The sequence below is a fragment of the Natator depressus genome, chromosome 18, assembly GCF_965152275.1.
Source record: "Natator depressus isolate rNatDep1 chromosome 18, rNatDep2.hap1, whole genome shotgun sequence".
NCBI classification, from domain to species: domain Eukaryota; kingdom Metazoa; phylum Chordata; order Testudines; family Cheloniidae; genus Natator; species Natator depressus.
Genome location: NC_134251.1, coordinates 7160944 through 7177880, shown reverse-complemented (window position 1 = coordinate 7177880; position 16937 = coordinate 7160944). Strand labels below are relative to the sequence as shown.

At 52.1% G+C, this 16937-nt stretch overlaps 1 protein-coding gene across 7 annotated transcripts in view; it reads right to left on the bottom strand.

Annotated features, from left to right (window-relative positions):
- The window catches only part of ARHGEF10L (Rho guanine nucleotide exchange factor 10 like), a 159966-nt gene that overhangs the window by 101489 nt on the left and 41540 nt on the right, over nt 1-16937 (bottom strand). For 6 of the 7 annotated variants that reach the window (XM_074934021.1, XM_074934020.1, XM_074934024.1 and 3 more), the window contains 2 exons: nt 16046-16330; nt 14916-14943 (listed from right to left, as the gene is read on the bottom strand). The exons of the other annotated variant lie outside the window; for it this stretch is intronic. In XM_074934021.1, coding sequence (XP_074790122.1) covers nt 14916-14943; nt 16046-16330 — 313 coding nt within the window. The remainder of the gene's footprint in view (nt 1-14915; nt 14944-16045; nt 16331-16937) is intronic. 7 annotated transcript variants of the gene reach the window in all.

Sequence of the window (16937 nt, the reverse complement as noted above, 5' to 3'; positions counted from 1 at the left end):
AGAGAAAAAACCTCCCCCTTGCAAGATTTCCAGTCTAACGTTCCATCCTCTTGGAGATTCATGTAAGCAGCCAAACTGGCACCAGCACCTCCTCACATCCCCTAAGCCCATCTGCCATCTGAAGCAGGCAACAGCAGGCTGTCCCAGGGATGTCCGCTGATTTGCCAGACAAACCGGGCCCATCATCCAGCACAGAAGGGGTTAAGAATTTTTAAAACTCAGTGCAAGAAGGGGGGGCTTCCAGCACAGACCTGCCTCCCCTCCAGTACAGATGGACCTTGAGGAAAGGGGAGGGAGGGCTGGAGTGGGAGTGGTGGAACAGGATGTCTGAGAGCAGCAAGCAAAGTCGGCTGTTTCCCAGACAGCAGCTGATGGAGTGTCGTGGTGACCCCGCAGCCCCCTCCCCGGGGGGCATCCTTGAAGGTTTCTGGCTCTCCCAGCCCTGCATGACCATGACCTAACTGGGCAGACCCGGCCATGAACTCAGACCTGGGGAGCGGGGGGCTGGGTTATAAAGTCTCCAGACACAAACACATTTGCGCCTTGTGCCCTCTCCCCACGGTATTATCTGAACGACTATTAAAGCAGCATCTGGGGCCACTAAATAGTGCACTGAGTTAACATACCCAGCTTCTCCCCAACCCTGCAGGGAAGCCACAATCCAGGTTCAAATCTCCATCATGGAACTAGTGAAATAAGCAGAGTCTACATCCACCCCCTGTCATGCCTTCGCATCACAGAACATGGCTCACCGCAAGCAGGAGGCATCCAAACCTAACCTGGATGAAGGGCTAGCCTGGACCAGCCGCACATAGCCTGGACTAACACACTAACATCTCAGCTTTAAATCAGGAGGGCGGTGGGTGGACTGTCCCAGCACTAGGCTTAAAGCTCGGACTGACAGCTTGGGCCTGGTTTGATTAAGTAAATAAAATGTCAGGGGAAGCATCCGAGTCACAAGGCCAGGTCTACGCCCTGGCTTGTAGTGGGGGGCGGGACCCACACAGATCTGCAGGGGGCAGACCCACAGCCTCCTACATTGTCCAGATTTCAGAGTAGCAGCCGTGTTAGTCTGTATCCGTAAAAAGAACAGGAGGACTCGTGGCACCTTAGAGACTAACAAATTTATTAGAGCATACGCTTTCGTGAGCTACAGCTCACCGTATGCATCCGATGAAGTGGGCTGGAGCTCACGAAAGCTTATGCTCTAATAAATTTGTTAGTCTCTAAGGTGCCACAAGTCCTCCTGTTCTTTTTACATTGTCCAGTGGCACCAGCAATCCCACTTTCTCAACACGGCTCCCGGCAGCGAATCCAGCCAAGCCAGACTCCTGCGGGAGGAGCCTTTCAGGGCGCAATGCTCCCAGAGTATTTACAGTGACACAAAAACAAGGAGTCCGGTGGCACCTTAAAGACTAACAGATTTATTTGAGCATAAGCTTTCGTGGATACAAAAGCTTATGCTCAAATAAATCTGTTAGCCTTTAAGGTGCCACACGACTCCTTGTTGTTTTTGTGGATACAAACTAACACGGCTACCCCCTGATACTTGGCACCATACAGGGACACAGGCAGCCATTCCTTAGTCCCCTGGCACACACAATCCGAAAGCTCTTAGGGCAGTGCAGGGAAATGAAGGTTAAAGCTCAGTCCGTCCTGGTCAGCCCAGACCAGCTGTAATGAGTCAAGCCCCATGTTCAGACTCTGGCTGACCTCCTTAGCCAGTTTCCAGGTGAGAAGCCAGCACTTTATCCCCCATCCCCTCCGCACAAACACCTGGCACCGTCCAGTCTTTCGTTCTCGAGCTGGGGTCTTTGCTCAGCTTCCCTGCTGATAGGTGGGGAAATCCATCTCCCTGGTTGCTAGTGTTCTGGCGATTGGGTTTCCCTTCGTCATCCTGGGTTTTCCATTGACACGGGGTGGGTCTCAGACAGTCCTTTTTAATGACTCATTCAGGCTCAGACAGCTAAGTGACACACACACACACCCCTATGTCTCCTAGCTGCCCAGAGAGCAAACCTAGACCTTCCCTCCACCCGCCATGCAAAATATAGGGGAAACTGAGGCACACATCAGCTCCCCACCCCACCCCACCCCACAAAAATACCACAGAAAATTCCCACTTCATCACCGCCGATGGCCTGAGCCAAATCTGGGATGGTGTCTCCCTGCCGAGTGGGCTAGCCCTTGCATTCGGCCCTCCAGTCAGGCCTTATCTCACTTGTCCCCACTTTCCAATCGGTCGGCAAAACAGACCCACCAGGGAGGGTTCCATTTTCCCCAGTTTTTGGCCCCCTTGCGGGCCCAGCAACACAGTCCCCTATTGGATGCCCTTCCCCTGAACACCAAAGGAGTAAGTCCCTACCCAGCAGTGGCAGGGGGCCTAGCAATGGCTGCCATTACAGCTACCTGGATGGTCAGCACGGGACGGCAGGGTATACACTTTCCCCGCAGCCTCTGCTGCTGCGGCCATCCACTCTCCCGGGAAGGGGCACCTACCCCCTCACGTACCTTTAGAGAAAAGCCAAGTGTCCTGCTCTCCTCGGGGAAAAGCCTACGACGCATGCCAGCACAGAAATCAGACCCCTCTCTCCGGGCCTGGCAGGGGACCCATCACCGCAGCTCCCGGTTCAATCCTCCCCTGGCATCCAGAGAGCCTTCCCTGCAGCCACATGCCCACCCTCCTCCGCACTGCAGCGTGCACCGGGCCGGGGACACACGCTGGCTGTGCTGACCGGGCGAGATCCCGAGGCAGCCAGCTGACCAATATCGCTGTCTCTTCCCTTTAGCAGGCAGCATCTCCTCCACCCTCATTGCGTCACTCCCTGCTGCCTGCAGCTGCTGCTGGATCCTTGAACAGCGTCAAGCTGACGCCTAGCGCCACCGCCCCGCCTCTTAACCTTCCTCCGCTCACGGCTGCCTTCTAGATGGGCTGAGGACAGCCCGTATTGGCAGGACGAGAGAGAAGAACCCGTTAACTGGATCAGAAGCCCTGTATGTCCGTCAGGAGGCATGGAGACACTGAGAGCTGTGTGAAAAACAGCGACAGACACCAGGAGCCTGACACGGGAGGAAACAGCATCACGTGGCTACTTAGTGTTAATATTGATTTTAGAATAGACAGGGACTCTGGGGACCTCGCTTCTACTCCCAGCTCCGCCAGTGACTTGCTGAGTGGCCTTGGGCAAGTCCCTTGACCTACATGCCTCTGTTTTCCCCTCTCCGGGTTGTGTCTGTGTTGGATATTTTAACTGCAAGCTCTTCAGTCCAGCAACTGTCTCTCATTATGCATCTGTGCCACATCCAGGGCAACAGGGCCGTGATCTCAGATGGGCCGCTAGATGCTACCATAGCAATAATTTTTAAAGCATGTTTAACAACAACTGTATGTCTTTAATCCTACAGGATCACAGCAAGTTTCCACCATATCAGTGACTACCTGCTGAGCTCCCTTCACGCTCTACTGAAATGCAGCCACCTCTGGGCTGTAGCACACAGCCACGCTAGGCAACAATTTAGAACAAACAAGGGGCAAAGAATAACTTCTCTAGCTGAATCTGCAGGGGAAATTCAGAGAAGCACAATGTACGGAACACAAACGGAAGCAGCTAACCTACTTACCTGCTGCTCCTTTGAGATGATAGAATATTCGTTTTGCTTTTAGAAATGAGACATTTGGGCAAAGAAACTAAATGTAAGAGTCACAACAATAAAAAGCAAATCCAGCATCAGGATGCCACTTATTAAAGCCAGTTCCCTCTGAATGCCATTAGGGGCTCAGGATTAAACGGTTATCTGCCCACCGTAAGTGGAACCAGCCTGCTAATGTGTCTAACTTGCTGTTAGAAATCCCCCTTTTATTATTTTTCTGCTATTCATAAAGGAACTTGTGGTCTGCAAAGCTACATCCACAGCAGGTCATAACTGTCCTTGCATCCCTACAACAGAACCCCCGCTCTGAGCACCCTGAGAGAGCTCAGATCTGAAGCGAACTCTTGCAATTCAGACCCAGCGCGACCAGGGACAGAACTAACATGCTGGGGTAAATAGTCCAAGAGAACAGCCTCCAGTCTAACTTGGGTCTGAGCCCACAAGTCACACGTGTATGGACCCGCAAAGGCTTCCCTCAAAATGCTCATTTCTCCTCTAGCCTCCACCATCAAAACCTCCTGGTCCACCACCCATCCCCACAGGCACTGGGACGGGCATCGCAGCGTGAAAGCACTCGAAATGCAGGTGTTTAATAGCAGGGAGAACTCTGTGAGGGAGTGGTGCCAGGAGAGACCTAGAGGTGGAGGGGAAGGGGAGTTGCTCAGATGACCAGTGGGGAGGCAAACACTGGAATTGAGCTGGCTTCCAACACCAGCAACAAGTCCCGGTTCTGCAGAGAAAAATTCACCGGGCTGACCTCCTTCCCAGCAGCACGACCGGATGGGCAGGCAGATCACTGTGCCACGGTCCCCATGCTCTGGCTGCTGGGGCCTTCCCCAGCTCTTGCAACAGCCCCATGCTGTCAGGTGACAGAACGTCCCACCCCTGCATTATTCTAGGCTTTAACCAGAGTGAAGGCTTCCCTTTCTCGTGCCTGCATCTAGCCAGCCATAGCAAACGGGGTTCTGTGTGCACAGGGCCGCCGGAGTGCCCAATTAAAGCCACCCACGCTCCCAACTTTCAGGCTTCACCTAAATGCCCAACACCTGCCTCGGGCGTCTGCACACCTGTGTACATATGACTCAGCTCATTCTCTGAGAACAGGCCATGCAGGGATCCCCACACATGGAGGCTGCTGTAGCACCAGAACATCAGGGCATGTCAGCGATTTACATCCAGAACGTATGTGCGAGGGCGTGCTGGCCCAGAGACCAGACAGCTGGGGATTTCAGTGTCTCTGGGCAGGTTTCACAGCCATCAAATTAGGGAACATTTCTCTGGATCCCAGCTATCTCCTCCCAATACTTCTTGGGGTCCAGATGGCAGGAGGAGAAATGCCTTCACAATGCCTCGTGTCCATCGGAAGAGCTCAGCTGTTTTGCAGGCTCAGAGCGGCGCTGGGAGGCAACAGGATTCTTATCCCCATTGTACAGATGGGAAGCTGAGGCACCACAGTTACGGGCCTACCTTTCAGGGGTGCTGAGCACCCACCGCTCCCCTTCAACCAGAGCGGAGAGCTCAGCACTTCTGAAAATTCAGGCTTAAGCAACTGGCCCAAGATCACGCCAGGAACCAAAAGCAGCGTGAGCAGGAAGACGACGAAAGGTGTCCTGACTCCTTGTCCCTGAACTCCCCTGCCGTGCAAACACATAGGGCCTGATTCACCACTGCTCTGCACCTTTCCAACCCGAGCAAAGCAGGTGTGAAACGCTGCCGTTTCTGAGCCAGTAGCATTTTGCTCTGGGGTAAATGACAATGTGAAGTGCGGAGACATGGTAAATTGGGGCCAAGGAAAGAATATATGGGGAGGCATGAAGTGCTCGGTGATTATTGCCTCAAATGTTCTCCCAGCCCTTCTGCTCTCCCCTGCCCACCCCACAATGTCTCCGAGCGCTCCCATTATTTCTGAGCTACCTCTCTTCCCAACTGCCAGCAACGAGTCCCCTGTCCATTTTCTCAGCACTTCCTGCTTTTCACTGCAGTGGCAGGCTCAAAGGGTAAGGCTGCCCCCTGTCCAGGTTTTCCCAGGATGATCCCTAGTTTGACGTAGCTGCCCTGGGAAATCCGCCAGGATGCTCAGCGCACACAGCCAACTTTATGGGATCATCCCAGGTTTTTGTACCTCAGGGGTGGCAACCCCGTCAATAAGGTGGGGGAGCTGGAACGGTGGCTGCCGGCAGCGCAGGAAGGAAGGACACGACAATTGACGCTATCAAAACACCATGAACGAATCCCACAAGCTCTCTGTGTTTAATTGTCTTCATCCTCGTGTCCTGCGTTACTTACACGCCGCTGACAATGCAAGTATATACCTGGCTCTTAGCACTGGTGGAGGCCACATTCAGGGAAATGGGGCTCTGCTACACACACCCTTCAGCACAGTGTTGGTGGTACCCTTCCCTCTAGTAGCTGGTATACCGCGGGATAATAGCCTACAACTGCTAACCACTAATCGAGTTATTCCTTCAGCTGCAGCAGTAGAGGTCCATGTTAGAGTGCTGAAGTTCCTAAGTTAGAAACCCACTGACAGGGAGAGGTGGGGTCATTACATATGCTCGGAATAGTAGGCAAACACGATGCCTGACATAACAGGGTATTAAGGACTAAAGCTTCACCAAAACTGTCTTTTAATGGATGGGAAAAAATGGATTTTTGAGTAAACTGAATATTTTGTGAAAAGTATCTGCTTTCTACAGAAATTTTTGATTTTTCATTTAAAAAAAAAAAAACAACCAAATGCCCAAAACCAGAGACTTTTGGCCAAAAAAATGAAATATTTCAAGTCTGAAATGCCACTGAAACATTTCCTGGAAGTTATAGTGCAGATGTCTCCTGCCTTCATTCTCTACGGCCAGCCTTCCCAGATGGACTTCACCTCCCATCATGCACCACAGCCATGGGGCACTTCATCCTGTCATCATGAAGTAAGGCTGGTGCATCATGGGACATGTAGTCCAAGCAAAGAGGCAAGCCTCTGGAGGATAATGAGAGCATGATGCACCCAAACTACAACTCTCATGAGGCACCGTGGCAGGATTTCCCAATCAAAATTTTCTGAATTTCAGCCAAAATATTTCAGTTAATTTTTTGCCCAAAACTCAAATTTTCCAGTGGGGGCGGGGGAGGGGGGGAGAATCTTACTTTCCAACTAGCTCTACTAAAAGCATTTCCCGAATGATTTGGTTAGGAAACAGGCAAAGGGGAGCCTGAGTTATGTATATTCCACATGCAAAGAGCAAACTGTTCCAGTCTAAATGGATTTATTCTAAACAAGAAAGAACAAAAGTAAAGCATTATGTGTACCCATCTAAATAAGGTTGTAATCTCCTCCATAACACCAAGAAGCTAACTGTTCCTGTCTCTGTATAGAGTTTAAAATTAAAACATTAACTGTTTCCAATCAGATAGAACCTTCTGCCAGAGGATCTCGAAGTACTTTTTAAAAAGTAGGTCAGAGTGATCCCCATTGTACAGATGGGGAAAGTCAGGCAAGAGCAGGGACGTGACACACAGTGAGCCAGGAATAGGACATGGGCTTCCCTGACTCATAGCCCCATGCTCTCGACCACAGTGAGCCAGCAAACGAAGACCCTACACCAGAAAATACAGAAGGAACAAGGGCAAATCGCTCCCCAATTCTTCTATAAATATGAATGACATAGGCCAAGACAGAGTGGATCTCAGGCGCAGGCTGCCCGAATGGAAGATGAGAATTGCAGATGGCTCTGGTGCCCCTTTGAATCCAGTTCAGCCTTGAAATCTTTGTTGTCATGTGCAAGATGCACTACCCGTGCCTTAGGGTACGTCTACACTGCAATTAAACACCCGCGGCCGGCCTGTCAAATTGCGCAGGCTTGCGGGACTGTCAAATTGCGGTGTAGACACTTGGGGGAGCCCAGACTCCAGCCTGAGCCCAGCAAGCCTGAGTCAGCTGACTCGGGCCAGCCGTGGGTGTTTAACTGCAGTGTAGACATACCCTGATTTAGATGAATGCACTATAAGGTGGGTAGAAAGCTGGCTAGATTGTCGGGCTCAACGGGTAGTGATAAATGGCTCCATGTCTAGTTGGCAGCCGGTGTCAAGTGGAGTGCCCCAGGGGTCGGTCCTGGGGCCGGTTTTGTTCAATATCTTCATAAATGATCTGGAGGATGGTGTGGATTGCACTCTCAGCAAATTTGCAGATGATACTAAACTGGGAGGAGTGGTAGATACGCTGGAGGGGAGGGATAGGATACAGAAGGACCTAGACAAATTGGAGGATTGGGCCAAAAGAAATCTGATGAGGTTCAATAAGGATAAGTGCAGGGTCCTGCACTTAGGATGGAAGAATCCAATGCACCGCTACAGACTAGGGACCGAATGGCTAGGCAGCAGTTCTGCGGAAAAGGACCTAGGGGTGACAGTGGACGAGAAGCTGGATATGAGTCAACAGTGTGCCCTTGTTGCCAAGAAGGCCAATGGCATTTTGGGATGTATAAGTAGGGGCATTGCCAGCAGATCGAGGGATGTGATCGTTCCCCTCTATTCGACACTGGTGAGGCCTCATCTGGAGTACTGTGTCCAGTTTTGGGCCCCACACTACAAGAAGGATGTGGATAAATTGGAGAGAGTCCAGCGAAGGGCAACAAAAATGATTAGGGGTCTAGAGCACATGACTTATGAGGAGAGGCTGAGGGAGCTGGGATTGTTTAGTCTGCAGAAGAGAAGAATGAGGGGGGATTTGATAGCTGCTTTCAACTACCTGAAAGGGGGTTCCAAAGAGGATGGCTCTAGACTGTTCTCAATGGTAGCAGATGACAGAACGAGGAGTAATGGTCTCAAGTTGCAATGGGGGAGGTTTAGATTGGATATTAGGAAAAACTTTTTCACTAAGAGGGTGGTGAAACACTGGAATGCGTTACCTAGGGAGGTGGTAGAATCTCCTTCCTTAGAGGTTTTTAAGGTCAGGCTTGACAAAGCCCTGGCTGGGATGATTTAACTGGGAATTGGTCCTGCTTCGAGCAGGGGGTTGGACTAGATGACCTTCTGGGGTCCCTTCCAACCCTGATATTCTATGATTCTATGATTCTATGATAGGCGAAGGGGTTAATACATTCTTGTTTTACTATACACACACACGCCCTTTGCCCCAGTACAATCCAGCTGACCACATTGATGCAAGTCCCCGCATGAGTAAAAACTGCATTCCATTCCTGCATTACCAACCCAGGTCCTGCTGCTCCGCCAGGGATGGGTGAACCCAGCCTAAGGGGGGTGAGGACAGAACCTGCGATAGGGGAGGCTCAGACCTGCAGCAGACTCTCCCAGCTGCAAATGCCTCCCTGAGATGGCAGATTTTGCAGCAGAGGTTCAAAATGACGCCAGCCCACAGGAGATCAGATAATGGCATGACCCAGCCACCAGGGGAGTAAACACCAGAAATGGGAGGTAGGATGGAGAGAGAAAGAGACAGACACCCTCAGACAGGGATGCACAATCCACTCCTGGGGTGGATGTAACAGCAGCACCCAGTGGAGATCGGCCTAACACCCTGCTCCCATTGGGTTCAGATGCAGGGGAAAAGTCATACCCCCAAATCACTGGAATCCCAGGTCGAGTCTCTCCTGCCAATTTCTCTGTAGGCTTGGGGCAGCCGGCCCAGAGGTGCAGGGGTCTAAACGCCTGGATTACAACAGACCAGTGGGCTGGGTTTATGCAGCACTAGTGGGGTTCAAACAGCCTTGACCATCTGAGCAGGAGGGGACTGAGGATAAAGGCCGAGTATGCAGCAGGCAGCCAGACCGGCCCCGCCCCAGGCCTGCAGGCCGAAGGGAAAGGGGAGGTTAACACTTGTAAGGAAAGGTGGGGCCCAGCCTGCACACAGGGCATTTCTAAATAGAGCTTACAGGCCATTTCAAGCCCAAATTTAGATTTATCAAGAAAGCTTCAAGCTGAACATAAAGCCTGTAGAAATTTATCCAGCAACCACACAGTCCAATAGAAAAGTTTAACCAGCAAACACTCCTGCATTTGCAATGTAAACATTGCACATAGCACATATTGCAAAACCCTATTTCCCTGGCGGGAGGTGAGCTAAGGGACATGGGAGATGAATTTGGGGGTGGGGGTGGGGGTTGCTTTAACATTTGTTGGCAGCTAATATGTATCGCAGAGAATGGAGCAGCTTGTTGTGTTATAGTCACTGGTTTATTATTATTCAGCTCCTGGGACTCTTAGTGTGGGTAAAAGCACCAAGGACAATTTGATGGGCCCTTATCAGCCCCAACAGACATACACGCAAACCGGAAAAGGAAACCGACTAGTCTGTTTGCACACACAGGGTAGATGGCTAAGTGGTTCAGACACTGGGCTGAGGCTCAGTACAGCTGGGTTCAATTCCTGCTCTGCCACAGACTCCATGTGTGACCCTGGGCAAGTTGCTTAACTTTGCCGGGCCTCAGTTCCCACCTATACAGGGGAGACCCTACTCCTCCCTTTCGACCTTGTCTATTTACAGTGGAAGCTCTTTGGGGCAGAGACGCTCTTGCTATGCACGTACAGCACCATGGGGCCCTGACCTCAGCTGAGGCCTCTAGCTGCTACCATAATGCTAACAATGAATATTAATAACTTGTCCCAGCCGTACAGAGTGAACGAATGGTGAACAGGCCGTGTAAATGGAGAAGAGTGAAGGAGATTTAAAAACATCTCCGTGCCAATCGCTACAGGGTTCTTTGGAGCACAAGACAGGAAGCCCGGAGAGCCTCCACATGGAATGTTTAGCAGCCTTTAAAATGTTTGCTGAGGGATCACTGGAGATGAAGCTAAAGGCTTAGGGAGATGCAGGTGCTAGGGTGGGAGGATTAGGAATTGGAAGCATGAGGAGCTGCCACCTTGTAAGACTGTGGGGAGAAAGCCCTGAAATACTTACCATAAGGTTTTAGCTGAGTCATAGCACCAAGCAAAGATCCAGGTCTCTCCCCACCCTGCACTGCTATCAGAGGGCAAACCATGACCTGCCTCACGAACTTGGCTCAAGAAACAGCCACGCACTCCGAGCAACCCACCTGCCTCCCTTACCTGGCCAGGAATGGTCTACGGAAGCACCTGAAGGCAAAGCTACTGGAGTGATCCATACAGACCCCAGGGCAACCCCCCCCCCAAAAGCTGCCTTCCTTCCAAGCTGGGGCACAAGCCCACAGAGTTTACGCAGATTCAGCACCTTTGGCTGCCTCCCAGCTCACCTGAATTATCCCCTTGGAAGAGGGAGGGGTCGAGCTGTGGGCATGTGAAACAAGCCAGCTACTAGCAGCTGGGGAGAAGGCTGGCTGAGTACCATGTTAACCCCACAGGTGCTGAATTAGGGGGACAAGTCAAAGGTGCATGCTGGATACCTTCTTGGTGAGGAAATGTCAGTGCTCCAGAGTACTAGTAAGTCTTTGTATTACCATAACACCTAGGAGCCCGAGTCACTGCGCACCCCACCATGCTAGGAGCTGTACAGACAGAGAACAAAAAGACAGGTCCTGCCCCAAACAGCTGACCATTTGTATCTTCACGATCACATCCGGTGTTGGTTCAGATTTAGGCTTGATTCCTGCAGAAGGGGGATATTGATACTGACCCACTGTCTGAAAAGTGCTTTGAGATCCTCAGCTGAAAGACGTTCTGTAGTGTCAGTGCAAAGTACGCCCCTGCACCACCCACTTGTAGGTTCCCCTCACCACCCTGGAGAGACAAGTCATCTGACCTGTAATATTGGTCTTGACAAGCGAGGGATCCACAGATGCAAAATTCAGGACCTGATCCACACTGGGAATACTGCAATCCCAAACCTCAGGGCTGCTCAGATCTGGAGGTGGGCCGGGGTCAGGGGAATATGTGATTTGTCTCATTGCCGAGGTAGGAGCAGGCTGTCTGGGGACTCTTTTTGTTCTGTGTTTGTACAGAATGATCCCTGGCTGGGGGTCCCAGAGGCTACATATAATAAATAATACTAATTCTGATCCCAATCCAGATTTGGACTCACCCACAAAATAAATACATGGGGGAGGAGGATGTTGGATTTGGGGGATTGGGATGAACTATTGCTGAGTGAGGGTTAAATGCCCAGATAGAGAGGTGAAGAGGGGGATAAAACATCTGCTTCTGAGCCAGTTCAGGTGACCTTGTGGTGAAGGGGCTGTGCTGGGACTCAGGAGAGCTGGGGGCAAATCCCAGCTCTGCCACAGACTCCCAGGGTGGCCCTGGGCCAGTCACTTAGGGCTTGTCTACATGAACAATTAATTCACAGCAGGATGGGGTGTGAATCCACCCTCCCCCAGCCTACCATGGACTAATGTCCCAGTGGACCCTGCTGACGTGCACTAACTCTTCATCTGTGCGCTTTGATCTTGTCCCCTTTCAAAGAGGATTAGCATGAGGTAGGTGCACATCCCCTCTTGCCACTTGTAAGACGAGCCCTTGATCTCTCTGTGCCTCAGTTCCCCACTTGTAATAATTCTGCCTCCCTGCCTTTCTCTGTTTGGGCCAGGGACTGTCTCTTGCTATGCATCTGTGCAGCACCCAGGACAACGGGGCCCTGACCTACATCACTCCTGGCTCATAAAGTAATAATCAAATGTATAGCAATAATCCAGTTCTGCTACCATGAGGATGGGTGCAGGATAAGAAGCTGAAGAGAGGTGAATCCCTGGACAATCAGAGCCCTCCCTTTCCCCATGCCCATTACTCCAATCCAGCCCTACAGAGCCTGTGATGTCAATAACACAGTTTACAGCTGCTCACTGAGCAACTGCTGTGGATTCTTTGGCCCTGACGCAAGGCCTGGAGTCGAGAAACAATCTGACATGTGATCTGACTGCTAAGTGCCAGCCAAGCAAACTGCCCCAGCCCCTCTGGGACAGTAAGCACGGCTCCTCCACCTAGTGCATGAACTCGAAAGCTCGGGGTTCTGGCCTGCCTGCTACAGAGCACTCTGCAGGGTTAACTGCTTTCTATCAGCCTGAGTGATGCTGAGGTGGGAGGGAGGACAGGGAAAGTCGGGGGCGTACGGACAGGCCAGCTCTCTGCATTCGTTAGGGGCTATGTCCAGTCCTGCTAAGGCAGGAGGTCCCAAGGGCCAAGTATAACCCCTTAACGCCCTGACAGTGCAGCCCGCAACCACCCTCAACCTGAGAAACCGAAGTGAGGAAGGCACAACGGGGATCAGGGCAGCTGTGCACAGGAAGGGGAGGAAGAAAAGGGACCCCACTCCCCCATCGCCCCAGCAACCCCATCCCCACCCCGTGGACCAGACTGCGAGGAGAGCTGGCTCAAGGACTACGGCAGTGAGTGGGACTCCTCTTCTGCAGGGAGATGGGGGTGGAGGGGTAACAGGCCGGGTGAGGGATGCTCCCCAAGGCGACATGCCCTCAGCCACCCTCCTGTCAATTTCACTTGCTCCGCTGGTGGAGGGGGATCAGGTGGCCACTCTGCTGAGGTTCCAGAACCCAGGCCAAAGCGCGGGGCAGGGTCGAAGCAGTGGGCATGTCCCCGCGTTCAGGGGCAGAGGGCTCTCCCTGGGAATGCAAGGCGGAGGCAGAGCCAGAGCCGACAAACAGCACGTCTGGGGGGGGTGGGGAGGGGAGACTGGGCTCCCACCAGCAGCCAGTTCTGTTAGCACTGGAGACGCAAGGCCGCAAATACCGTGGTACAGTTATGAACCACTCAGGCTTCGGGCAATCTGCCTGGGTAGCCCTTAGGGTCACAAAGTGGCCAGCCCTTAGCAGGACCGATTCCGACTCCTTATAGACATTCCCTGGGGGCAGAACCCACTTGCTCTTCCGTTCCAAGCAGGCCCTAGGCCCCGGCCCTCTCTGCCATACTCCCTGGACACTGCTCCGCTGTGGTTTCAACCCCTTTCAGCTGTTGTAGCTGGCCTAAGTCCGAGCAGCCCACTGATTGCTTGAGCCCAGCCCAGAGGGACTGAGCTGCAGGATCAGGGCAATGCACAGGTGTGAGCTTTAAAGCACTTTTGCGCACGCACACACACACACACACACACACCAGAACTACACTGTGTGCCAGTAGCCACAGCCCAGGAGCAAAGCACTTTTGCACACACACACACACACACACCCCCAGAACTACACTGTGTGCCAGTAGCCACAGCCCAGGAGCTGGCTCAAAGTCTTACAGGGAATGCGAGAGGGCTGGATCCATTCATCACTAGACAGTACAGACAGGGAGTGAGGAATGAGAGGGGAAAGGAAGGGAGAAAACCACAGACATTTTCCAAGTCCAGGAAGTTGAGATCATGCTTTTGGCCAGCAGGGGGTGATACCCTCTGACTGGCCCCAGCCCTTTTGAATGGTAAAAACCGCCCTCCCTGACGGGCGTGCCGGGCAGGCTGGGACCTGTCCTTTGAGCCTCACCTCTGTGCGAAAGGCGAGGGCAGCCGAGTTGCGCTGAAGAAATCCATGGGCTCTGCTTTGGCCACACCTGGCTTTCCCCCAAACCTCCCAGGCCTCACACGCCCTGTAGGCTCAGGCTGCCCTGAAAGCTCCCATTGTGTTCATCAAACCACAGACACAAAGTAAACCCAGTCACTGGGGAGCAGGAGTATCACTTGATAGCCCTGGGATCCTTTTGCGCATCACAGTGAGATCCTGAAGCAGGGGGAAGAGCCACTGGGGAGGGAGAGGATGACAGCATGTCAGGGAAACTGAGGCACAGAGGGGGAAGCAATTTTCCAGTCTCACAGGGTGAGTCAGTGGCAGAGCCAGGAATAGACCCCAGGACTCCTGACTCCCAGTCTTCAGCACAAAGCAATAGGCACAATTCCTGCCTGAGGCCCCAATCTGGAAGCACTTACACATGGGCTTAACTTTAAGCACGTGAATCGTCCCACTGGCTACAGTGGTTAGGTCCCAGGACTGGAACAACAGGGGCTGCTGCCGCATTGACTTCAGTGTGATTACTCACATGCTCAATGTTAAGCAGGTGAGAAAATGTGTGCGGGATCAGGCCCCCACATTTGAGCAAGCAAGGAGGAAAAGGCAAAAGGAGGTGACCAGCAGCTGCATGCCAGACTGGACTTGACTTTACGGTCACTGGAGAGGAAGAGGTAGCATGTAACAAGGTCGGCTTTTGTCTCTCCATTGCCAGCAAAGCATTTTGGGTCCTATTAACTATTTGCATTCTCATCCCCTACCTCGCACCGCTCGGATTCCCCCGTCCGATGTAACCCAACAAGCACCAAAGGGTTTGGGATGGTTTTTTAAATAAAATCTAGACTCACTTACTCTGTCTGTAGCTTTGTGTCAAGTGGATCTGTCAAAAACAAAAGCAGAAGGAAACCAAGTAGGTATCTTCCAGTACTTTAACCCAAGCACAAGAAGAATCAGAGCTGACAGGACTACAGGAATTGTCCTGCTGGATCACAACACGGGTCCATCCTGCTCAGTTGCCTGTTTCTGAGAGTAGCTTTCATCAGCGACTTCAGAGGAAGGTGCAGGAAACCAAATAGTGGACAATTAAGGACAACTTGGTCTTAGAAGAAGTTTCTTCCTGACCTCCATTAAGTAGGTGCTTGCTTATGCCCTGAAGCATGAGGGTTTATATCAGCCTGTCTGGTTTACAAGCAGAACATACCCTCCATGCTGGACCAATATGAGCAGCAGCAAGAAGATCCCACTCACGCTGGCTTCGTTTTCAAGCATTCGTTGACAGGCTCAATTAGTGCCAAGCAAGTTTCAAGGAGACTGTTAAAATCTCACCCCAAGTTTGGGTGAATGAGCATTCTGTTCCACTGAAATTGACAGTCCCTGAGCCAGCTCTCAGGAAAGGCTTGGTCTTTGGCCAGCATGTATGCCCTACAGTAGGATCTCTCAGGAATGAGATTGGGGAAGAAAAATGTTTCCCCTCATATGCTAAACAGAATTTGAGGGCAATGGTCAAGTTCCATGACTTGAATAGCAGGAGGCAGGTGGGGGAGGCTTCGGGTCAGGATTGAGGGACACTGGCAAGGATGTGGGGAGAGACCAGGCCTGGAATAGTGGGGGAGGGGAGTGGCTGGTTCGGATCCAGGGGCATCGGCAGAGCTGGGTAAGAGCCAAAAACTGCAAGCAGTAGAAATGCAAACCAGGGCGGCCCTGATCCTCTATTGCCCGGCACTTTGTTAGTCATTTACACCCCTGCAAAGGGATTGCGGACAGGATGTCAATCCGTGCCAGCTCAGGAGGGTAGCTTGTGAAACTTGCTTTGCACTGGGGTAAGTGACTGCCAGCGGGGCAGGGCAACACAAATACAGAACCTGGTTCTCACTCATTCCTTCTGCAGCTCTTTAATGGGGCCAGGAGGCTGAGCATGTCCCATTGCAACCCCGAGTCTTGCAAAGACCCCTTAGAGAGGCTGGGAGTGAAGCCCTGCTTACCAGCGCTGGTGCTTGATCCAGAGTCGGTCTGCTGGGCCTGCCCTGCAGGAGGCGCTCCATCCTTCTCCTGCTGAGCTGACGAATGGGGCTCAGCAGCGCTTCCTGATCTACGCCTCCGGGGCGGGGCCCGCAGGACCTCTCCGATGCTGGGTTCGGTGCTAGCACTGCTGACTGCTAGAGTGGAATCCTCTTCCTCCTCTTCGCTGTCGTCGAAATCAAACGCTTCCCCTAGCTCCTCCTCCCCCTCGGTCGAGGTCTCCAGGGCCCCCTGCACTAGCCCGCCTCCTGCCAGAAGATGTAACAATTAAGTGGATCAATGGACTTTGGATGGGGGGGGAAGGAAAACATGATAACTCTAGGTAGGACCCTTTTCCCCTCAGACCCCCAGTGCAGTGTGGTCTATGTAGTCAATTTGCTACTGCTTTCATCCCATGCTAACGGTGTGGCTCTGTCCCCCTCCACTGGCCGTACCAGGTATTACAGGTTTATAAATCTGCTACTATCTCCATGCTAATAATATCACGAGCCCTATCCATCAGTAGATTGCAAAGTGCTTTACAAAGGAGGTCAGTATCTTTATCCCCATTTTATAGATAGGGAAACCGAGGCAGAAAAAGAGGAAGAGACTTGCCCGAAGTCACCCAGCAGCAGAGCTGGGAATAAAACCCAGATCTTCTAAGTCCCAGTCTAGTGCCCTGTCCACTATGCTACGCTATCTCCCTTAGACCTCACCCTCTAGCTCCTGCATTCAGACGTTCAACCCCTGCAGATGAGCCAGCCAGAAGCATCATCTCTTCTACTCATCAAAGTCTCAAGCAACTGGTTATTTTGTTCCTTCTGTGGACCAGGGAAAGCTCCTTTGGGTATCTCCAGCAGGACTGGTATCCCTCCA